This window comes from Pan paniscus, chromosome 2 (genome assembly GCF_029289425.2).
Source record: "Pan paniscus chromosome 2, NHGRI_mPanPan1-v2.0_pri, whole genome shotgun sequence".
NCBI lineage: Eukaryota > Metazoa > Chordata > Mammalia > Primates > Hominidae > Pan > Pan paniscus.
Window position 1 is genome coordinate 1207784 of NC_085926.1, and position 25170 is coordinate 1232953.

Genomic DNA, 25170 nt, shown 5'->3' on the forward strand with positions numbered 1-25170 from the left:
GTGCCTGTAATCCCAGCACACTGGGAGGCCGAGGTGAATGGAATGCTTGAGCCCAGAATTTTAAGACGAGCCTGGCAACATGGTGAAACACCATCTCTACAAGAAAACAAAAATTAACCTGGCATGGAGGCAAAAATTAACCCAGGAGGGCTAGGTGGGAGGTTCACCTGAGCCCAGGAGGTTGAGGCTGCAGTGAGCTGTGATTGTGCCACTGCAATTCGGCCTGTGCAACAGAATGACAATCTGTCTCAAAAAAAAAAAAAAAAAAGAAAAGAAAAAAGAAAGAAAGAAAAGAAAAAAGAAAAAAAATTATCAACCGGATTATTTTGGTGTAAAAGATTTTATTGGGGGCCAGACACAGTGGCTTAATCCTGTAATCCCAGCACTTTGGGAGGCTGAGGTGGGAGAATGGCTTGAGGTCAGGAGTTTGAGACCAGCTTGAGCAACAGAAGGTGACGCCATATAGCCAGGCATGGTGGCAGGCACCTGTAGTTCTAACTACTTGGGAGGCTGAGATGGGAGGATCACTTGAGCCCAGGAGTTAGAGGCTTCTGTGAGCTATGATCACACTACTGCACTCCAGCTTGGGTGACAGAGTGAGACACTGTCTCTACAACAAAAATGAAACAACAAAAAATAGAATTTTATTAGAAAAAATGGGAAATGGGACCTGAAGCTTAGCTGCTTAGAGCTGAATCAATGTTAATTTCTTGATATTGTTGGTTTTGGGGGTGTTATGCTCTTTGTTTGTTGGAAATATAAACTAATTTATTTGGGTAATAGGGGATTGGTTTACAAGAGAAAAAAATTCTTTGTCCATTTTTATAATATTTTTGTGAATTTGAGATTGTTTTAAAATAAAATAATTTTAAATATGTATATTGAATTGATATTTAATATAGACTTGCATTCAAAACAGGGCCACATTTTTTTTCATGTGATTTATTCTTTTCTTTTCCCAGGTGATGGTCTTTTAAGCCGTCCTATTTTTACTCAGGAGCCACATGATGTCATTTTTCCTTTGGATTTATCAAAATCTGAGGTCGTCCTGAATTGTGCTGCTAACGGTTACCCTTCGCCTCGTTATAGGTAAAATCCTACCTGTGGGCACCACACTATTTTGTTCTTCCTCACTGAACCAAAACATACACAAAATAAAGTGTTTTATAAAATGTCCTAATTTGTAGTGTACAGCTCAAGGAATTTCTCTATGGGTATGCAGCCATGTGACAATCACGCAGATAAAGATATAGGCATTTCCAGTACCCCAGGGTATTCCCTCATGCCGCTTTCCAGGCAATAATTAACCCCCTACCCACCAGCTCCAAGTAACCATACTTATGTCTCTGTCTTATTGATTAGGTCTGCTTAGAACATTTATTCTTGAGATTGGTGCCATGCATGCATTGCCTTATTGTGGTCAGAATTGAGAGAGAGAGAGAGAGAAGAGAGATAGGGGAGAGAGAGAAGAGAAAGACAGGAAGCAAGTAACACAGGAAGCCAGGAAGAAAAGAAAGATAAAAGGAAAGAAAAAAATGAAGAGAAAGGAAAAAAAAAGATTTGTTTCCTCAATTTGAAAGACTAAAATGTAAGCTCATTTTGCATTTCCCACCCCTACCTCAATGCGGAACTGCAGCCTCAGTTGCTGCATATGCAATGATTATGAAAATATTCTATAAAGAATGAATCAAGATGGATATCTAGATTTATTTCATCAGATAAAATTATATGACTTCACTGGTGGGTCACATCACCCAAAAATACTGATTTTAGAAAAATATGTTGAAGACAGCTATGTACCCTCTAAGGCAGAAAGGGAATTTTTATTCTGGGCAAATAAGAAAAAAAAAACCTATATTTGTTTCTCACATATTATTTGTGGAATTATAGGGAGAAAGGGTCAGTAAGTTTTTGTTCTTATTTATCAAGTTGCAGCAAAGGCAGAATTTGCTTCATATTGTGGGTGGAATTTACAAATTTAAAAATATATGCATACATAAATATACATAGGTAAATAATAAAGATATTTAGTTAGTAGAAACTTCATATGTAGTGTTAATACAGGAAAAGAAAATACATATTAAACTTTTGTAGCTTTGGGTTTTAAAACCTTTTTTTAAGTCTTGTTTTACAGATGTGAAGTTGATATGACACACACAAAGAGTAACAATTTCAGTGTATTTTGGCAAAATAAGCTGGTTTAGCCTAATTTTATTTTGCAGTAAAAATACACTCTTGATGTGCATAGTTATTTAGATCCTAAAATTGTCTAGATTAATTAGTTAAATGACTTAAATGCACTTAATTAGCTAAATGACTTCAAAGCTAAAGGCAATTCTACCTTATCTTGAATTTTTCTGAGCTAACTTCAGCATCTTCTTTTTACGACAAAGGAGCTGAAAAACCATGTCTTCTCATTACACATAATAAAGCTTCCTTGTCTTTATCATACCCAAACCAGTGAAACTCATCTGTCAGGGGAAGATCCTTCACTTTGCAAATTTGGGACACTCAATTCAGAGTTTGTTGATTTGTTAGTTTTTCTTAAATGATGAGCTGTCCTATTAGTTTAATATATGGTTAAATATATGAAATTTTGATTAATACATTTAGTAAGATCACCTAATACTTAAAGTAGTAATTTTATGTTTGAGAGCTAACTAGGTTGATCCTAGGGGTTAGTAGAGAAAGAATATAAGAATTCCTATAACATTTTTTGAAAGTTTGCTGAATATAAGACAGACACATAAATACATAAATTACATATTTATATAAAAAATCTATTGGCTTTTAACAGTTAGAAGGATATAAAATAGGTTCTCAAGATAATTTGCTGATTAGTTTTATCTGTGAAAAAATACACAGAATGAAGGCGACAGTTTTCAATGTTGTTAAATGGCTTTTATTTCTAAGATCCTTGTAAGCTAAAAGGCTAAAGACAAGTAATTTATGTGCTTATTTCCAGCCCCCATAACCTGGTTTGGCTCATTTCTATTTTTTTTAACTTTTAAGTTCAGGGGTACATATGCAGGTTTGTTATATAGATAAACTTGTGACATGGGGGTTTGTTGTACAAATTATTTCATCATCCAGGCACTAACCCTGGTGCTTATTAGTTATTTTTCCTGATCCTCTCTCTCCTCCCATCCTCCATCCTCCAGCAGGCCCCAGTCTGTTGTTCCCCTTACTCATAGACAAGAAACTATGGAAAGAGAGTGAGAAAAGAATTAAGTTTTTAATGCTTAAATGTCAGACTCAGGCCCAACTTTATTGATAATAAAGCAAAGGACAGAGGTATTTCAGATAACGTTCATTACCAACAAAATGTAAAAGTTTAGTTTTAATATGACCCTTTCTAACTTAAATTTTATTTTTTAAAAAGCCTCACAACTATATTCACCTTAGATGGTGTGTCTGTGCATGTGTGTCTTAGAAGGAAAGCCTTCACAATTCACAGATTCTAACGTTATTTGAGGTTACCTGGGTATAGCGTAAAACGACATAAAAGAATCCTTGACTTAAAGTTATCATTTCTAGTCACAGCTCTATCAATCCATTGGTGACTTTGGAATAATCATTTTTCTCTCCTGGCATCATCTTCCTTATTCATAAAATGAGGCTGGGTTTGATTTTAAGATGTGTTTTCTTTCTTTTAGTAAATTCCATACAGCAAATGAAATCTCAGGGAAAATAAGCAATATTAAAAGCAAACTTTTTGAAAGAGCTTAAGCTTTCCCATGAAAAAGGATTACCCTTTATTCTTTCAAAGATCACATAACACATGAGAATATGGAGTCCAGCCCTGAAGCCCTGCAAAGGGAAGAGAAATGGGCTACCCAAAGATGGTGCTTTGGAAGGATTGCTTATACCTGGAAAGTCTAGGAAAATCATGTAGCAATGAACTTAGTTCTACCTCAGAATATATATTTGATTTGGAAAAATGAAATAACATGCACATAAATTATTTCTAAATAGAATATACTCTCTATCAGAAAAAAGGATTTCTGACAATCTTCTCTCTGCCTGGTCACCAGAGGAGACTCCTTTCTGTAATTTAGTCTACTCTACCCTAGTCATGAACACAACCTTAAGTCTAGAGAAGCTCTAGGCCTCTAAGAAAAAACTATAATAGTATTGACTCTGCCCTTCTGTTCTTTTTATTCATTTCCCGCAACTTTATCCTTTTAACAATCCTGTGAGATAAGCAGAATATACATTATTGCACACATCGTATAATTTGTGAAATGACTTCTGGAGAAATCAGAGGGCTTGTTCAAGTATACGCAGCAAAGGAATGTTAAAGCTAGGACTAGGATTCTTTGCACAGGGGTAACAGACTCAAATTCAGTGTACATCACAATCACCCAGAGAGACTTAAAATTTAGATTTTGATGTTCTCTGTCAGAGGTCTGGGGATGGGCTCAGAAATAAGCCAGGCAGAGAGAGACAAATATCATCTGATCTCACTCATATATGGAATCTAAAAAAAGTTGATTTCATAGAATCAACTCATAGAAGTAGAGTGTAGAATGGAGGTTACCAGAGGCTGAGTCAGGGAGGTGCAGGAAGGGAAAGGGGACACCTGGGTCAAAGGGTGCAAAGTGATCTTTAGACAGGAAGAATAAGTTCTGGGATTCATTTGGACGGTAGAGGGACTATACTTAATGATAATGTATTGTATATTTCAAAGGAGCTGGAAGAGAAGATTTTGAATGCTCTCACCACAGACAAATGATAGATTTTTGAGGTAATGAATATGCTCATTACTCTGATTTGATCATTACAAAATGCATACATGTATGAAAACATCACATTACTCCCTATAAATATGTGCAATCATTATTTGTCAATTAAAAATAAATAAAACTCAAAAAAAAAGAAACACATTCTTTCAGCAAATATACCATGTAATTCTAAAGCAAAGCCTAATTTTGAAAAACACCAACAGGCACAAGCGCGCACACATGCACACACACACACAAACACACACATATTACGGAAGGACAGCCGACAAACACAGCCCACAACCATTATTCTTTTTTTGTTTTTGTTTTTGAGACAGTCTTGCTCTGTCAGCCAGGTTGGAGTTCAGTGATGCAATTTTGACTCACTGCAACCTCTGTCTCCCAGACTCAAGCAATTCTCCTGCCTAAGCCTCCCGAGTAGCTGGGATTACAGGCGTGTGCCACTATGCCCGGCTAATTTTTGTATTTTTTTAATAGAGACTGGGTTTCACCATGCTGGCCAGGCTGGTCTTGAACTCCTGACCTCAGGTAATCAGCCTGCCTCGGCCTTCCAAAGTGCTGGGATTACAGGCGTGAACCACTGCACCTAGCCCAGCCATTATTCTTGACACAGGACTGAACTACTTAAAAGTGAAGGATGTTTCCCAACAAAGGGTCAAGATTTTAGTTCACATCCATTATGTTTTCTGGAACTAATATGATATTAATTCAGATGCTAAAAGCAATCATTTAAAACACATTTCCTAGGTTGCATCATAGGAAGACACTTGTCAGTATGCAATTCTATCAGAAATGTGTGCATGACAATCATTTGAATTCATTAATACTGTTTCTCCATTGATTTAGACATATTAATTAGGACAAAGCCCACACCAGGAGTTGAACCCCTGATCTATATGTACAGTTTAATAATCATTGTACCGTAGTGATCAGAACGATTATGGGGATACTGTGAAAAATTCATTTGCTGCCGCTAAGCCAACAACTTTGAATTTGTGTTGAAAAAACAATTACTGAGCTTAATTAGGAGCATGTAATGATGACAGCGGTTATTTCAGTGATTGATTCCAAAATTAAAAGGAGCTGGCAAACTAAATATGGTATATCCTATGCTTTGAAAATGATAGGGAACATGGAAGTCTAAAGAGCAAATTATCAAAAACTATACTAGAGTGCTGGCAAGGAGAATATTGTTGTCTTGAGACAGGCCTAAAGAAAGAAAAGTTTTGAAGGGTTTTATTATTGTTTTTTTTTTTTCACTTTTTTCTTACCCTAATATTGAAAACGAGCAGTCTCTACAAATTCCTCTAGAAAAAAACGATCGCAGAAAATCTAGGCAAATGAAATGTGCTCTTTGACTGCTGTCTTTCAGCTTCCAGGTGTGCAGGAAATGGCCAAATAATTTCAAAGTTAACAGAGTTGGTTCAAAACCTTTGACTGATTTGATATCTGATCCATCACATCCCATCTTTAACATGGTAGAGGATTACCTGAATTCGTATTACTTTTCTACTTTGGTAGGCATTTGTCAGAGTCTCCCCACGGGATGTTTGAAGACGCGCCTGAAGAAGTCAATGACGTTTGAATTAATTCTGTATTTTTAGTAGAGGCGGGGTTTCGCCATGTTGCCCAGGCTCGTCTCAAACTCCTGGCCTCAAGCTATCTGCCCACCACGGCCACCCAAAGGGCTGGGATTACAGGCATGAGTTTCTGCACCCAACCTCTTTGAATTAATTATGTAAAATGTCATTTTTAAAAAAATTAACCACTCCCACCAAAATATTTTTAATATGATTTTGGTATAAAGGGGAGAATCATAGCAAAGCTGGCATAAACCCTAAAAAACACAGTTTGGAAATTGGCTATATTCCATAGGAAAAGATCATTCACTTGTTTTCCTAGATGACTGTGATGGGGTTCAGGACGTACCACCTCAAAATATGGCACCTTGGCATTTGAGAAAATAGCAGAAGCAGGAAGATCATTCTCACCTTCCCCTCACTCTTCTTCTCTGAAGCAGGTCATAAAACCTTTATTCCAGAGGTATCATTTCTATATCCAGAGGAAAGAAACACCCTTTTCCTCCTCAAAGACACAGAGAAATCAAGAAGAATTGGAACAAAAGGCCTTGCTAACTTCCCGCCAGTTTCTTACTATTAGATCATACCCTCTTTTTACAATCATACTTCTGCAGGACTGTCTACTCTTCCTCAAAACTAGCATTAAAAACACACAGGTTTTCCTGTTTTTTAGGAGTTTTTTTCTGAAGGCTTTCATGTCATGGAATATTTATATTAAATAAAATTATATGTTTTTCTGTTATTAATCTTCCTTTCCTTTTAGAGACCTCAGCCATGAACCTAGCAATGAGTGAGAAAAGATATTCTTCTACATGCACAACTGTTTGTCATTATTCAATAGTTTTAAGTGTTTATTTTTAAAAATGGTCTATGTGACTATACACAGCCTGTGCCCTAGGAATGTATCTCATTAGATATATACGATTCATGCTTCAAAATATTTGGGGATTTTGATGGACTTGGGAGTTTCAAGGTAGGAAAAGTGAGTCTGGTTAGAGATAATAATCAGGTATTCATTTGTCTTAAAAATGACCAAATAAAATTTCTAAAACTAGTTATGAATCTTTGAAAGTAAATATAACTCTAAGACCCTTCAGCTAGTTAATTCATGTACTAAAGAATTGTTGACTAATAGCTAAGCCAAGAGAATTTTTGCTTCTCAAAATAAAAACCTCTCAAACAGCATTTGCTTTGCTAAAGTATAATTTTAGTTTGGCATTTCTAAGTACCATTGAAATATTTTCAACATGATTAATTTTCCAAGTCACATACTAACAGAGGTAATCATGTTCTGAAGTAGTCAGGTTATTATTGTTTTGTTATCAGCCCTGAATTGGCATTGTAAAATTATGCTTGCCGTTTTCAATATACGCTTCTTGAATTCCTATCTTTAAATCATTTTGACATTCAATTTTGTGCTACCAGTTGTGGATGTACAGGTAAGGTATATGTTATTTGAAAAGTCACTAAAGGAATAGGTTGGCCAGTATTATTGACTGACTGTCTAATTTTTATTTCTCATGTTGAGAGTTCTGTTTCCTCTTTGTATACATTTGGGTGAATGTAACTTATAAAGAGTACATCTTTCAAATAATCTAGTTACTGATCTCACCAAACCCACCAAGACAGCTACCTTTGGTAAAACTGGTAGGATTACCTCCACATGTAATCATGTTTTTTGGTGTTTTTTATAGTTGCAGGAATTAGAACTACATGTTTTTTAAGACAAAGATTGATTGACTCTGTATATTATAAGCATAATTTTTTTTTTTTTTCCTTGAAGGTGGAAGCAAAATGGCACAGACATTGATTTTACTATGAGTTATCACTACAGGTTGGATGGAGGCAGTCTTGCAATCAATAGCCCCCACACGGATCAAGATATTGGCATGTACCAGTGCCTGGCCACCAATCTTCTGGGGACAATTCTGAGTCGGAAGGCAAAGCTCCAATTTGCATGTGAGTTTGGGGTAAATTTTGTAATCTTTGTCTCTGAAAATATAATATTCTTCTGATACACACATTTTAAAAATCTAGCTTTGCCAATAATATATTTGAGAATGAATATGACTTTATGGGCTTTTGACAATGTTCATTTTGTGAATCTAGATTCTTGGGTATAATAGAAACCTGCTTCTAAAAAAAGAATTAAAAAAACAGGGAAAAGATCAATGTTATTATATTTTGTGAATTATTTTTAGAAACATTTCTAAAAGTTTCAGACATAAATATTAAGATAAAGATGTATGATATAGCATTCTTTTTCTTTTCTTTTGCATTGGATATTAATGCTATGTGGAGAGCACAGGAAGAAAAAGCTGAGGGCAGAGATGTCATCTGGGGGAGGTGGGCATTCTCCCAAGAAAAGCGATCGTGCACCCGTAGTTTGATGTAGGTGGAAATAAAGTGGTTGCCAAAGGCAGGCTTTATATTAACTGTAACAATGTCCAGCTGCATCACATAAATGTCATCCAAGTAATTACCTTGGTGACATTTGGGGACATCAGCAGATGAACAATAGACATACTGCGTCTAATATCCTTTATATATAGTGTTTCCAGGGACTGAAATGTTTCATATTGGATTCAGCAAAAGCCTTGCTTGAGAGTAATTATATCTGTTGATGTGGATAAAGTAGAAGGCTTGCATTTCTCCCTTTGCACCAACCATTATGTCCCAGAGGATCTAGCCAAGGAACCAAAAAGTGAGCTGCTATACCTGCAGGGCTCATAGAAATGTCTATACTGTCTGTTACTTTGAAAAAGTAATTGTTCTGAAATTTTATTAACAAATACATGACCAAAACTCACCTTGTGAAACTACTTCAGTCATCAGTAGATACATGAATTAATAACTGGGTCTGTTTCTCATTGCAAGTCTTGTGTTCCAAAGATTATTCTACACCAGAGATCCCTTGATCTACACAGAGTTCTCTTTATGTTGACCATTTTGGGGATGGCCTTGCTTCGATTTTACACACACCACATACACATACACACATGCACACACATATACATATATACAGATATACACACATAAATATGTTGCTAACTGTATCCAAATGTATTTGTATCTATGGAAGTAAGAAGTGAACGTGGAAGTTTATTAACCTAAATAGAAGGTGGGAAAGGGCCAGTGGCTACTTTGGAACATAGGATAAAAATATTTATAACACTTGATTTCTTCATTTCAGCTAAGACTATCACCTGGAAAAATAATAGGGAACAAAATAACATAAAAACTTATGTTATAGAAATAAAGAATTGTTCCAGACTTTGAACGATTCTGCCACAGTAATTGTTTATTTCTCCTGCTTGGATAGGAGATGACCCTACAACATACACATGATATGAATCAGATTCCATAATAATAAATTTGACTCTTTGGTAAAGGAAACTTCATACAGCATATTTATTTGCTATACCCTCGAGTTTCTCTACAGTTATGATTCTATCTACTCTCGAAAACAGTTGAATGTCTACATCTCAAATCAATGCACTCTTTTGTATAACCATAGATTTCTTCTCCTTTGTTCTGTACTTTTTAACAAAAATATGTTTTAAAATGTCCTACATTATTATATCATACCTTCTTTCTGCTTTAAAAATTTCTTGCAACTAGAAGTTTCTCTAGTTAAAACTTATTTTGTTTATGCCATATCAGAATAAAAGTCTCAATTAAGAAGAAATTATATGCTTTCATCTGGCTAAATGGGACAAATCAATTTTTCTGTCCTTATTGACTTTCCCATCTTATCATAAAATTTTCCGTTTTGGGGCAGAAGGTGTATGACTGTTGATCTTGAAAAGCATTTCTATTACCTTTAATGCAGAAAGTAAGATGGCCTATATCCATTAACTAATCTTTCTTCTGCAAAGTTAAAGGATCTTAGGCTCTAAGAGCTTGCAAAAGCAAGGACCACAACATGGTGGTGGTGTCATGTCTGAAATATTTCTCATTGTATCCGGGGAGACATGTGCGAGAGTGTGGAAACAGAAAGAGTAAAGGGTATAAATGCCAGTCCCCAACCAAATGGAAAGTTCCTAAAGTGCATGAACTTTACCTTCATCTTAATTATAATTCCTCACAACCTCCTTCATAAATTTTTAACAATATCAATTTTGATAGAAAAGGCCTTTGGTAGGATAACCACAGCAGATAAATGCTGAGATTTTGGGAAACAGAGAGGTGTGAGTTCAAATTCTTTTTGTCAAATATCTAGTGGTATGAAATTAGGTCTTTTCTTAACAACGTTAAGCTTCTGTTAAGAAATCTATACGATGAGAATACAGCAGTAGCCACCACATAGGACAGTGACATGGAGTCACTGAGAAAATGAACGTCAAGTCCCTGATCCATTATGGACCCTAGGGAAATGACAGCTCTAATTATTCCTTTCACTATTATTACCTCTCTCAACTTGGACAGACATCTGTATATTTCAAACCACTTGAGTTTCTTATGGAAACTCTCCTAGTTTAGTTTACATTTGAAAACTTTCTATAGGCTAGTTTCTTGTTCTTTTGTTTTCATGTCAAATATAATACATGTGCTTTGACATATATTATTTCACTTGAATTGGACAACAGCTGTAGGAGGCAGTTGCTATCATTGCCCCCATTTTACAGATTAGAAGCCTGAGGCTCACTGATATCGGGGCTTTCTTAAAGTATGTTGTTAGAGAAAAGTTGGAACTTGTGTATAGACAAAGAAGACTTCAGACTCTAAAACTCATGCACTTCATGTCACAGTATTGAGTCCTTCTCAAACACTGACCACACAGTTAATGTGGGCCTTCTTTCTTTGTTTCACTTGCTGGCACAGTAATTGTCTAAATAATAAACCATATCTTCAGGACAGAATGGTTCAAATAAGCCTGGTAGTAGATGCTGGTGATTCCTTGTCCACATCCGCTTTTGCAAGTGATGTGCCAACCCCCAGCTATGAATACCCACAGATACCCCTTTTTGCATTTCATGCCCCAAACCTCTCCGTGGGATCAGGCTGAAACTAGACAACAGCTGCAACACCTTAATTAGCTTCTTCACTTGCTGTTTCCTTCTTCCCTCCCTGCCTTTCTCCTAAGAGGATATCCTCAATAAATCATATGCACTTGAATCCTTGCCTCAGGCTCTGCTTCTAAGGAATCCAAAGCGAGACAGAGATTAAACATTTAATATGAGATTGCCAATCTACTTACTGACAGAAAAAAACAGGTGCAGAAGCCCCACTCCCATGAACTCCCATAGATAAGAACAAGCTATGCATCAGAATAAAAATGGATCAACTCCCTTGCTTCCTGTCCGTTGGCAGTCCATTGTAAAATGTCACTTTGACCTTCAGAACGAATGGCCTTATGAACAACCTTTCAGAATCTACCCTGTCCATGGCAGAAACGCTGCAGGGACATACCTCTAGATAATTGATGGCGTTTGTTTGTCACTTTTATCCTGGTATTCAGTAATCCAAAAGCACACTTTGAGTTTATTTTAGACACAGACTGTAACACTCTGCTTCATTATGAATCGTCTCATCATGAAACCATCCTGAAATGTGGCCTGTATATAAAAACTACCTGTTGTGAAATATACTCCTAAATCAAATCTGTCTTTAACCAACTATGTAACTTAGACAAGTCATTGACTTCTCTGGATTTAGCTAAAGTATATTTTGAATTATTTGATTACAAAAGTCTCTTTCAGCTATTGTCATATAATCTGTCCTTCCAAATACTCAGGTAGATCCTATTTTAAGTATCTCTTTCTTCCCCAACCCAAACTCTACCCTAAAACAAATTCAGCAGGAGTCTAGTCACCAAAGGGTTCTGTTATCATCCTGGCATTCTTGAATGATAAAACTAGTTTGACTTCTAAAATCACTTGTAGCTGCTTTGAATTTCTTTTATTTATCAAAGATTTTGGTGGTAAAGGTTGAATGTAGACCTCTTCCTTTTGTATGTATGTATGTTAATGAATTACTCTGTACTTGTGTGAGAGAACATTGCATCTGTCATTGCTGTTTAAAATGTCATCCTTGAGAAAATGAGATAGGTGTTTTGAAAGAAACCCATGATATCACTCAGATGTAATTTTTAAATGCCCTTATAATATATAACTCTACCAATGAAAAGATAAACATGATAAAAGGTAGTCATGAATGGGACTTTTTGATCCTACATTATTTAATGTTTAATCACAGCTAGCATTTCAAATAAGTTTGCTCCATTATTGCAAAAGGAAAGGCAGCGGGGCTGGAGCCTCCTAATTGACCCTTCATTTATTCATCCTCCAAGCAACCGGAGGGAGAACACCTAATTTATACGCATCAAGTACTACACTAGGTCCTAAAGATTAAATGGTAGATAAGAAACAGCTACTTCCTGCCTCCACAGAACAGACAGGGGAAACCTTTAATACAATTAAAAATAAGAAGAAAAGGAAAATAAAGGAAAGTGCTAACGCCTACAAAGTATTATGTGGCAGGCATTGTTCCAAACTCTTTATGTAAATTAGCTCCATTGATCCTCACAATAACCCTCTGAGAGTATCACGATCTTCACTTTCAGATAAGCAGATTGAGGCACAGAAGAATGAACTAGCCTGCCTAAAATCACACACCGTATGTGGGAGAGTCTGTTTTCAAATCCAGACAGAGTGAAGAGTCCTACCACCTACTGCACTGTCCCAAAACATCAAGTGAAGTGAGAAAGTTGAAATTGACCTATAACAGAGTGGAGCTCAAAGTGAGAAGTAGTGAAGTTTGTCTGAATTGGAGAAAAGGCAAGGGAAGCCTTTCAAAGGAAATGGGGCTTGCATTGAACCTTGACATGTTAGTTTGTATTCTGGACAGAGAAAGTGGTAGAGAAAGTACAGGTCGGAAGAACAGTAAGAGGAAATGCAGATGTGTGAACAATCTTCAAGTATCGAAGAAAGTGTGGGGAGGTGGGCAAAAGACCTGAGAACTGAAATGCAGAAAGCTAGGGATCAGAAATGACTGGTTTTCTAGGTTGAGACTGAAAACTAATTTGGAGCCACTTATAAGTAGTCCTTTATATCCGGGCCTAATCTGCAAACAATAGGATAATTTAGAGATATTATGAGATGCCAAAGAAACATGCAAAAATCCATCATAGTACAATATTCCACACTCAGTATGACACTGTGTACGGTGTTAATTTATGGTTAAGTGCCAGTATTGCCCATTTCATATAGGGTTACTATGAGGACCAAATATATTATGTGGAAAGCAGAGGGCAAGGGCAGCTGATAGACTGGTATGAGTTGAAGATGGTGAGATAGGCAGGGGTCTGGCCATACAAATACTAATAGGCCAAGTTTTGTATTTTACTGCTTATCCTAAGAGCAATGGAACCGTTCTGAATAATGTTAAGGATGTTGAAGTTGTTTATAAAATGTAGTTTGAAGCCAGGCGCGGTGGCTCATGCCTGTAATCCCAGCACTTTGGGAGGCCAAGGTGGGCGGATCACAAGGTCAGGAGTTTGAGACCAGTCTGGCCAACATAGTGAAACCACGTCTCTATAAAAAATACAAAAAATTAGCCGGGTGTGGTGGTGTGCACCTGTAATCCCAGCTACTCGGGAGGCTGAGACAGGAGAATCGCATGAACCGGGGAGGCAGAGGTTGCAGTGAGCTGAGATCGTGCCAGTACACTCCAGTCTGGGCAACAGAACGAGACTCCATCTCAAAAAAAAAAAAAAAAAAAATGTAGTTTGAAATACCACGTACTATTTCCTTAAATATGTTAGTCTGACATATTAATGATATTATTAATATTATCAAAACCATAGCACATATACTTAGGGGGCATCTCAAACCTCAGTTTTTATCATATACAATGGAGTGAACGAATTCTTGCACCACATCATAGGATTGATTTTAAATGGTTCAAGGTTAAAATGCAGTAAGAATGCATTTTAAAGGGCTATAAACATGTAGGCATTTACAATTATCATAATTTTTTCCAGAGGAATGCAAAGGGTTTTACACCTGCCATGCCATTCATCTTTATTCTATACCTGTAAGCTATTCTTAACCATGTTTTACAGGTGAAAACATTAAAAGGCAAGACAACTATGTTACTTGCCCAAGGTCAACTAACCTACAGCAGACCCAGAATTTCTAACATTTCCTTCTTAAAACAACTTTTTAAATTTATATTTATTTTGTAGACAGAGGAAGTAAATCAGAATTCTCATGAATTTAATGCCATATTCAAAGAAAAACAAAAAAGATAAAGTCGTAACATAAAGGTCTTTGACTCCTTGCAGAAGGATTCTAAGATATTTGTGTATTTAAAGGTGATAAATATTTTTATTTCTATCTTTTGACCAGGGTCTTATAAGCAAGAACAAAACCCCTCACATTCAGAAATAAATTTTAAGAGTTTCCAAATTTCTTTAAAATTCGTTCATATATAAGAAATGTAAAAGCAGTTATACATGCTCCCGATGATATGGTGATAAAGTGCATTTATATCAGAAAAAGAAATTAAGACCCAGGAGAAGAAGCTTTAAAAATAACACTTAAAAATGCTTTTGGAAATTGTAAAGTCTCCGATAATTGCGAAGTGCGTATTAAGTGGGTAATGCATACCTAATTATAAATGAAAATGCTAAATGGCTTTTAACCTTTTTTCTACATCAGAAAAGAACTAACTGAACAAAAGCCGTGAAGAAATATTTTTTCTTTAATTTCTTAAATTAAAAAAGTTGGTAAATTAGTATTGATTTTTCAGTATCATTTGCAAATAGCATAAACAATGTTACAATGGATTTAATATTCTCAATTTGTCTTAATGAAATAACAGCATAACCACCAATTGTTATCATATCAAGGAGAAAACTTTGTCTTTGCTTTTAAAAATAATTCAGATCTTAAACAAATAGACTGTAAGCAGTTGCATGGTTAAATTATAGCAAGCCACTGTTATATTTATATTTAAAATCAACAGGGTAGTAGATTTTTCAATGCTTTAACCTCATTTTTTCCCACACTATCGCTGCTGGAAATCTATTTATGTGTCTTATCAGAAATGGTACTTTTTCAAAATTCAGGCCTTCTCCCACTGCCTACTTCTACTTATATTCAGCAGGAGCTAGTCTTTTTAGTTCATTTGAATAAAATTGCACAGGCTAAGAGTTGGATGGGAGAGGAAAATATAAGAAAGTAGGGGATCCATTCTATCAAAACTGGGAGTTTCTGATTTACAAAACTGAGACAGATGCGCAAGCTGAAATGCTTGTTTATTACTCCTATGTTATTTGACAAACTGTTTCAAGGAATTTATGAACATAGCACATAAAGATTTTGCTTCTAAGATTTATAAAATTGGTTCAAATTACAGTGACAGTTTTTTGCATTAAAGGATCAAATATTTCTATTGTTTATATATAAATAAATATATAATACATATAAAGAGCATTTATAAGTAATAATGTGTATATAATTATCTGAATATATATCCAATATTGTCTAAAAAGTAAATCAGATTCAGGTGTTTAAATAGCAAATACAGGAGAGAAGATGGCGGATAAGCGGCAAGACTAGCTTGCAGCTCCTGCTGGGAGGGACAGAGCAGCATGTGGAGACTCACATCATAGTTTGCCCCAGAAACTACCCCAGGAACATACCAGGAAAGCCGAGAGAATCCACAAACCCTTTGAAAGAACTGGATCACCGCTGCAGGCTCCCTGAGTTGCAGAAAAACTGTGAGTCTGCTTGCTTTCTCAATAGGGAGGCTGGTGGTCTGGGGCAGGTTCTCAGCCCTGGTCACTAGCTGTCCGGAAATAGACTCAGTGCTGCTGGGGGCGGGTGGGGCATGGTGGGAGTGAGACTGGCCTTTAGGACTCACGCTGTGTGGGGGTGGGGTGAGGCCTGTGACTGCGTTTTCCCTCACTTCCCTGGTGAACTGTATGACTCAGCAGAGGCAGCCATAATCCCCCTGGGAATATAACTCCATCGGACTGGGAACTGTACCCCCATCCCTCACAGCAGCTGCAGCAAGCCCCACCCAAGGAGAGGCTGAGCTCAGACACACCTTATCCCTATCCCAAGCTGGTGGTCTTTCTCTATGTGTCCTTGTAGCCAAAGACAAAATCATAATGTCTTGAAAGCTCTATCGCCCTGCCCACCACCTGAGAAACCTGAATACTTAACAAAATGTCCCTAGAGCAAGCTTCCATCCTCCGTATAGGACCACAGCTGATGCACTCCCGAAGCGCCATCTCCTGACTGGAGGCCAACCAACACAAAACCAGCGCTAAACAAAAACACAACCAAGGACCCTCACAGAGTTCACTTCACTCCCCTACTATCGCCACCAGAGCAGGTAGTGGTATCCACAGCTGCAAGACCTAAAGATGGATCACATTACAGGACTCTGCAGACACTCCCCAGTACCAATCAGAGCCTGGTAGCTCCACTGGGTGCTAGATCCAGAAGAGCAAAGCAATCACTACAGTTCAGTTCTCAGGAAGCCCCATTCCTAGGGGAAGGGGGAGAACACCAAAACAAGGGAGCACCCCATGGGACAAAAGACTGAACAGCAGCCCTTGAATCCCAGATCTTCCCTCTGACATAATGTACCCAAATGAGAAGAAACCAGAGAGACAATTATGATAATATGACAAAATAAGGTTCTTCAACTCCCCCAAAAGATTATGCCAGCTCACCTGCAATGGATCCAAGCCAAGATGAAACTTCTGAATTGCCAGGAAAATAATTCAGAAGGTTAATTATTAAGCTAATCAAGAAGGCACCAGAGACCAGGCGCGGTGGCTCACGCCTGTAATCCCAGCACTTTGGGAGACTGAGGCGGGTGGATCACGAGGTCAGGAGATCAAGACCATCCTGGCTATCATGGTGAAAGCCTGTCTCTACTAAAAAATACATAAAATTAGCCAGGCGTGGTGGTGGGCACCTGTAGTCCCAGCTACTTGGGAGGCTGAGGCAGGAGAATGGCGTGAACCTGGGAGGCAGAGCTTGCAGTGAGCTGTGATCACGCCACTGCACTCCAGCCTGGGCAACAGTGCGAGACTCTGTTTCAAAAAGAAAAAAAAAGAAGCCACCAAAAAAAGGTGAAGTCCAGCTTAAAGAAATTAAAAACATGATACAGAAAATTAAAGGAAAATTCTTCGGTGAAATAGATAGTATAAATAAAAAACAATCACAAGTTCTGGAAATCTAGGACACAGAGTAATGTAAAATGCATTGGAAAGTCTAAGCAATAGAATCAAACAAGCAGAAGAAAGAACTTCAGAGCTCTAACACAAGGCTTTCAAATTAACCCAGTCCATCAAAGACAAACAATAATAATAATAATAATAATTTTTAAAAAACGAGCAAAGCTTCCAAGAAGTTTGAGACTACATTAAATACCCAAACCTAAGAATAATTCGTGTTCCCGAGGAAGAAGAGAAATCTAACAATTTGGAAAATATATCTGAGAGAATAATCCAGGAAAACTTCCTCAGCTTTGCTAGAGATCTAGACATCCAAATACAAGAAGCTCAAAGAACATATGGGAAATTCATCACAAAAAGATAATCACCTAGGCATATAGTCATTAGGTTATCAAAAGTTGAGACAAAGGAAAGACTCTTAATAGCTATGAGACAAAAGCATCAGGTAACCTATAAAGGAAAACCTATCAGATTAACAGAAGATTTCTTAGCAGGAACCCTACAAGCTAAAAGGGGTTGGGATTCTATTTTTAGCCTCCTTAAACAAAACAACTATTAGTCAAGAATTTTGTATCCAGTTAAAGTAAGCTTCACAAATGAAGGAAAGACACAGTCTTTTCCAGACAAATAAATGCTGGGAGAATTTGCCACTACCAAGCCAACACCACAAGAACAGCTAAAAAGAGCTCTAAATCTGAAACAAATCTTCAAAATACACAAAAATAGAACCTCCTTGAAGCATACATCTCACAGAACCTATATAACAATAACACAATGTAAAAAAAAAAAAAAAAGAAAACAGAAAACAAAACAAAAAAAACCACAAGGTATTCAGGCAACAAAATAGCACGGTGAATAGAATAGTACCTCACATCTCAATACTAACATAGAAAGTGAATGGCCTAAATGCTTCACTTAAAAGATACGGAATGGCAGAATAAACGAGAATTCTCCAATCAAGTTTCTGCTGTCTTCAGGAGACTCAACTAACACAGAAGAACTCAAATTTACTTACAGTAAATGGGTGGAAAAAGATATTCCGTGCAAATGGACACCAAAAGCAAGCAGGAGTAGCTATTCTTATATCAGACAAAACATACTTTAAAGCAACAGCAGTTTAAACAAACAAAGAGGGACATTATATAATGATAAAAGGATTAGTCCAACAAGAAAATATCACAGTTCTAAATATATATGCACCTAACACTGGTGCTCCCAAATTTATAAAACAATTACTACTATACCTAAGAAATGAGACAGATGGCAACACAATAATAGTGGAGGACTTTAACACTCCACTGACAGCACTAGACAAGTCATCAAGACAGAAAGTCAACAAAGAAACAATGGACTTAAACTATATTCTAGAACAAATGAACTTAACAGATATTTACAGAAAATTCTATCCAACAACTGTGGAATACACATTCTATTCATCAGCACATGGAACATTCTTCAGGATAGACCATATGATAGGCCACAAAACAAGTCTCAGTAAATTTAAGAAAATCGAAATTATATCAAGTACTCTCTCAGACCACAGTGAAATAAAATTGGAAATCAACTCCAAAAGGATCCCTCAAAACCAGGCAAATACATGGAAATTAAATAATCTGCTCCTGAATGATCAAACAAAAAGCTGCCTCTTTGAAAAGATAAATAAAATTGATAGACTGTTAGTGAGATTAACCAAGAAAAGAAGAGAGAAGATCCAAATAAACTCTATTAGAAATGAAACGGGAGATATTACAACTGATATCACAGAAATACAAAAGATTATGGAAGGCTACTATGAACACCTTCACATGCATAAACTAGAAAACCTAGAGGAGATGGATAAATTCCTGGAAATATACAACTCTCCTAGATTAAACCGGTAAGATATAGAACTGGAACAAGATAGGGATGCCCACTTTGACTCCTTCTATTCAACATAGTACTGGAAGTCCTAGCCAGAGCATTCAGAAAAGAGAAAGAAATAAAGGGTATCCAAATTGATAAAAAAGAAGTCAAACTGTCTCTGTTTGCTGACGTTACGATTGTATACCTAAAAAACCCTAAAGATTCATCCAAAAATCTTCTGGAACTGGTAAATGAATTCACCAAAGTTTCCAGATACAAAATTAAAGTACACAAATCGGTAGCTCTGCTGCCTACCAACAGCGACCAAGCTGAAAATCAAATCAAGAACTCCACCCCTTTCACAATATCTGCAAAAACAAACAAACAAACAAACACTTAGGAATATACCTAATCAAGGATGTGAAAGACCTCTACAAGGAAAACTACGAAACACTGCTGAAAGAAATCATAGACGACACAAACAAATAGAAACACATCCCATGCTCATGGATGGGGAGAATCAATATTGTGAAAATGACCACACTGCCAAAAGCAATCTACAAAGTCAGTGCAATTCCCATCAAGATGGCACCATCATTCTTCTCAGAACTAGCAAAAACAATCCTAAAATTTACATGGAACCAAAAAAGAGCCCACACAGCCAAAGCAAGACTAAGCAAAAAGAACAAATGTGGAGGCATCACATTACCTGACTTCACCTTTTTCTCTGAGGCCATAGTCACCAAAGCAACATGGTACTGGTATAAACATAGGCACATAGACCAGTGGAACAGAATAGAGAACCCAGAAATAAAGCCAAAAACTTGCAGTCAACTGATCCTCAACAAAGCAAACAAAAATATGCAGTGTGGAAAGGACATCGTATTCAACAAATGGTGCTGGCATCATTGAAAAGCCCCGTGTAGAAGAATGAAACTGGATCCTCATCTCTCACCTTATACAAAAATCAACTCAAGATGTATCAAAGACTAAATATAAGACCTGAAACCATAAAGATAATGGAAAATAACATTGGAACAACACTTCCAGACATTGGCTTAGGCAAAGATTTCATGACCAAGAACACAAAGCAAACACAACAAAAACAAAGATAAATAGATGGGACTTAATTAAACTAAAAAGCTTCTGCACAGCCAAAGAAATAATCATGAGAGTTTACAGACAACCTACAGAGTGGGAAAAGATCTTCACAATCTATTTATCCAACGAATGAGTGATATCGAGAATCTACAAGGAACTCAAATAAATCAGCAAGAAAAAAACAAACAATCCCATTAAAAAGTGGGCTAAGGACATGAATAGACAATTCTCAAAGAAGATATACAAATGGCAAGCAAGCACAAATGGGAAAATGCTTAACATTGCCAATTATCAGAAAAATGTAAATCAAAACCACAATGCAATACGACCTCCCTCCTGCAAGAATTGCCATAATCAAAAACTCAAAAAATAATAGACATTGGCATGGATGTGGTGAAAAGGGAACAGTTTTACACTGTTGGTGGGAATGTAAACTAGTACAATCACTATGGAAAACAGTGAGGGAGATTCCTTAAAGGATTAAAAGTAGATCTACCGTTTGATCCAGCAATCCCACTACTTGGTGTCTACCCAGAGGAAAAGAAGTTATTATACTTAAAAAAAAAAAAAAGAAAAAAATTTCATGCGCGTCCGTGTGAAGAGACCACCAAACAGGCTTTGTGTGAGCAACACTGCTGTTTATTTCACCTGGGTGCAGGCGGGCTGAGTCTGAAAAGAGAGTCAGTGAAGGGAGATAGGGTGGGGCCGTTTTATAGGATTTGGGAAGGTAATGGAAAATTACAGTCAAAGGGGATTGTTCTCTGGTGGGCAGGGGTGGATCTCACAAAGTACATTCTCAAGGGTGGGGAGAATTACAAAGAACCTTCTTAAGGGTGGGGGAGACTACAAAGTACCTTCTTAAGGGTGGGGGAGATTACAAAGTACATAGATCAGTTAGGATGGGGCAGGAACAAATCACAATGGTGGAATGTCATCAGTTCAGGCTGTTTTTACTTCTTTTGTGGATCTTCAGTTACTTCAGGCCATCTGGATGTATACGTGCAAGTCACAGGGGATGCGATGGCCTGGCCTGGGCTCAGAGGCCTGACATTCCTGCCTTCTTATATTAATAAGACAAATAAAACAAAATAGTGTTGAAGTGTTGGAGCGGTGAAAATTTTTGGGGGGTGGTATGGAGAGAGAATGGGCGATGTTTCCCAGGGCTGCTTCAAGCGGGATTAGGGGCGGCGTGGGAACCTAGAGTGGGAGAGATTAAGCTGAAGGGAGGTCTTGTGGTAAGGGGTGATATTGTGGGGATGTCAGAAGAAACATTTGTCGTAGAGAATGATTGGTGATGGCCTGGATACGGTTTTGGATGAATTGAGAAGCTAAAGGGAAGATACAAGGTCCGAATAAAAGGAGGAGAAAAATGGGTATTAAAGGACTAAGAATTGGGGGGACCCAGGACATCCAATTAGAGCGTGCCCAAGGGGGTTCAGCATAATTACTTGCTTGGTTGGCAAGTTTTTGGGCTCTATCCTTGAGTTTTTTTATGTTGTCATACACCAGGCCAGATTGATTTAGGTAAAAACAACACTCCTCATTTAAGAATATGCAGAGTCCTCCTTTTTCAGCAGTAAGTAAGTCAAGGCCTCGGCGGTTTTGGAGGACAACTGCAGCTGAAGAGTCAACTTGGGCCTGGAGGACTGATAACGTTTGTGATTTTGAGGGCCTCTAAAAGTATTAAAGCAGCGGCAGCCACTGCACACAGACATGAGGGCGAGGCTAAAACAGTAAGGTCAAGTTGTTTGGACAGAAAAGCTACAGGGTGTGGTCCTGGCTCTTGTGTAAGAATTCCGACCACGCTAACCATGCCTAGGAAGGAAAGGAGTTGTTTTGTAGAAGGTGCTGGGTTTGAGAGATCAGTGGGACACGATTGGCAGGGAAAGCACGTGTGTTTTTATGAGAATTATGCCGAGATAGGTAACAGATGAGGAAGAAATTTGGGCTTGATTGAAGTAATGGGGGCTGTCTGTGAAGCTTTGCAGCAGTACAGCCTTGGTAATTTGCTGAGCCTAATGGGTGTCAGGGTCAGTCTAAGTGAAAGCAAAGAGAGGCTGGGACGAGGGGTGCAGGGGAATAGTGAAAAAAGCATCTTTAAGATGGAGAACAGAATAGTGAGTTGTGGAGGAAGGTATTGAGGACAGAAGAGTGTACGGGTTGGGCACCACAGGGTGGATGGGCAAAACAGTTTGGTTGATAAGACGCAGATCCTGAACTAATCTGCAAGACTTATCCAGTTTTTGGACAGGTAAAATGGGGGAATTGTAAGGAGAGTTTATAGGTTTTAGAAGCCCATGCTGTAGCAGGCGAGTGATAACAGGCTTTAATCCTTTGAAAGCATGCTGTGGGATAGGATATGAGCGTTGAGCGGGGTAAGGGTGATTAGGTTTTAACGGGATGGTAATGGGCATGTGATCAGTTGCCAGGGAAGGAGTAGAGATGTCCCATACTTGTGGGTTAAGGTGGGGGAATACGAGAGGAAGACGCGAAGGAGGCTTTGGGTTGGGGAGAAGGGCGGCAATGAGACACAGCTGTAATCCAGGAATAGTCAGGGAAGCAGATAATTTGGTTAAAATATCTCGGCCTAATAAGGGAACTGGGCAGGTGGGGATAACTAAAAAAGAGTGCATAAAAGAGTGTTGTCCAAGTTGGTACCAGAGTGGGGGAGTTTTTAGGGGTTTTGAAGCTTGGCCGTCAATACCCACAACAGTTATGGAGGCAAGGGAAACAGGCCCTTGAAAAGAAGGTAACGTGGAGTGGGTGGCCTCCATATTGATTAAGAAGGGGACGGACTTACCTTCCACTGTGAGAGTTACCCAAAGCTCGGCATCCGTGATGGTCTAGGGGGCTTCCGAGGCAATCAGGCAGTGTCAGTCTTCAGCTGCTAAGCCGAGAAGATCTGGGAAGGAGTCAGTCAGAGAGCCCTGGGCCAGAGTTTCAGGGGCTCTGGGAGTGGCTGCCAGGTGAGTTGAACAGTCCGATTTTCAGTGGGGTCCCACACAGATGGGATGCGGCTTAGGAGGAATCCTGGGCTGTGGGCATTCCTTGGCTTGGTGGCCAGATTTCTGGCACGTGTAGCAAGCTCCTGGGGGAGGAGGTTCTGGAGAAATAACTGGCCGCTGTGGTTCAGGCGTTTGGAAGTTCTTGTGTGCTGGAGACATGGCTGAGGTTTGTCTCACAGTGGAGGCAAGGAATTGCAACTTTTTTCTATTATTGTACACCTTGAAGGTGAGGTTAATTAAATCCTGTTGTGGGGTTTGAGGGCCGGAATTTAATTTTTGGAGTTTTATTTAATGTCGGGAGCAGATTGGGTAATAAAATGTATTTTGAGAATAAGACGGCCTTTTGACCTTTTAGGGTCTAGGGCTGTAAAGCGTCTCAGGGTTGCTGCCAAACAAGTCAGGAACTGGGCTGGGTTTTTATATTTGATGAAAAAGAGCCTAAACGCTATCTGATTTGGGATAAAGAAAAAGAAGCATTAACCTTGACTATGCCTTTTGCTCCAGCCACCTTTTAAAGAGTAAATTGCTCGGCAGGTGGGGGAGGGCTAGTCACAGAACGAAACTGTAAGCCAGACCGGGTGTGAGGAGGGGAGGCTGAGGAAGTATTGGGACTTAGCTGGGTCTGGCAATGAGCAGCTTGGGGAGGACGGGAAAGGTCAGATGGGTCTGTAGAAAAGGAAGACTGGGAAGACTCAGCGATGCTTGGGGTTGGGACCGAGGGGACAGGCGGGAGGGAAAGAAGGAGGATCTGGGAGGAATCGCACTGGGAACAGAGGCTAGGGAGGGAACAAAGTGTGAAAAATGCCTGGACGTAAGGCACCTCAGACCATTTGCCCATTTTTCGACAAAAATTATTTAGGTCTTGCAGGATGGAGAAATCGAACGTGCCGTTTTCTGGCCATTTAGAGCCATTGTCAAGTTTGTATTGGGGCCAAGCGGTGTTGCAGAAGAAAATAAGGTGTTTAGGTTTTAGGTCAGGTGTGTGTTGAAGAGGTTTAAGTTCCTGAGCACACAGGCTAAGGGAGAAGGAGGAGGAATGGAGGGTGGAAGGTTGCCCATAGTGAAGGAAGCAAACCCAGAGAAAAGAGAGCATAGAGACACGGAGGGAAGGGGTTTGGGGGTTCTTGCCTCCTAGAAAAGTGGGACTTGCCACTGAGGGTGAAGGAGAAGGGGTTGAGGGGTACTTGCCCCTGCCCCAGGAAAGCGGAGAAGAGGTAGAGAGGTAGGAGCAAAGAGCAGGAGGACGGGGGATTGATCTCCCAAGGGATGTCCCCCGATCCGAGTCACGGCACCAAATTTCATGCGCGTCCCTGTGAAGAGACCACCAAACAGGCTTTGTGTGAGCAACATGGCTGTTTATTTCACCTGGGTGCAGGTGGGCTGAGTCTGAAAAGAGAGTCAGCGAAGGGAGATAGGGGTGGGGCCGTTTTATAGGATTTGGGAAGGTAATGGAAAATTACAGTCAAAGGGGATTGTTCTCTGGTGGGCAGGGGTGGATCTCACAAAGTACATTCTCAAGGGTGGGGAGAATTACAAAGAACCTTCTTAAGGGTGGGGGAGACTACAAAGTACCTTCTTAAGGGTGGGGGAGATTACAAAGTACATTGATCAGTTAGGGTGGGGCAGGAACAAATCACAATGGTGGAATGTCATCAGTTAAGGCTGCTTTTACTTCTTTTGTGGACCTTCAGTTACTT

The 25170-nt window shown here is 38.6% G+C and overlaps 1 protein-coding gene and 1 long non-coding RNA gene across 8 annotated transcripts in view; one reads left to right on the forward strand and one right to left on the reverse strand.

Annotated features, from left to right (window-relative positions):
- LOC103783775 (uncharacterized) overlaps positions 1-24145 on the reverse strand; it is a 61817-nt gene extending 37672 nt beyond the window's left edge. The window contains exon 1 of the long non-coding RNA XR_003027608.4: positions 15975-24145. This is a non-coding gene — a long non-coding RNA (uncharacterized LOC103783775). The remainder of the gene's footprint in view (positions 1-15974) is intronic.
- Positions 1-25170, forward strand: part of LOC100990608 (contactin-6) — a 320384-nt gene that overhangs the window by 126855 nt on the left and 168359 nt on the right. For all 7 annotated transcript variants that reach the window (XR_004670426.4, XM_034955669.3, XM_034955665.4 and 4 more), the window contains exons 3-4: positions 963-1089; positions 8109-8284. Coding sequence is in view for 6 of the 7 variants with exons in the window: in XM_034955669.3 (XP_034811560.2) it covers positions 963-1089; positions 8109-8284 (303 nt within the window). In the remaining variant the exon portion in view is untranslated. The remainder of the gene's footprint in view (positions 1-962; positions 1090-8108; positions 8285-25170) is intronic.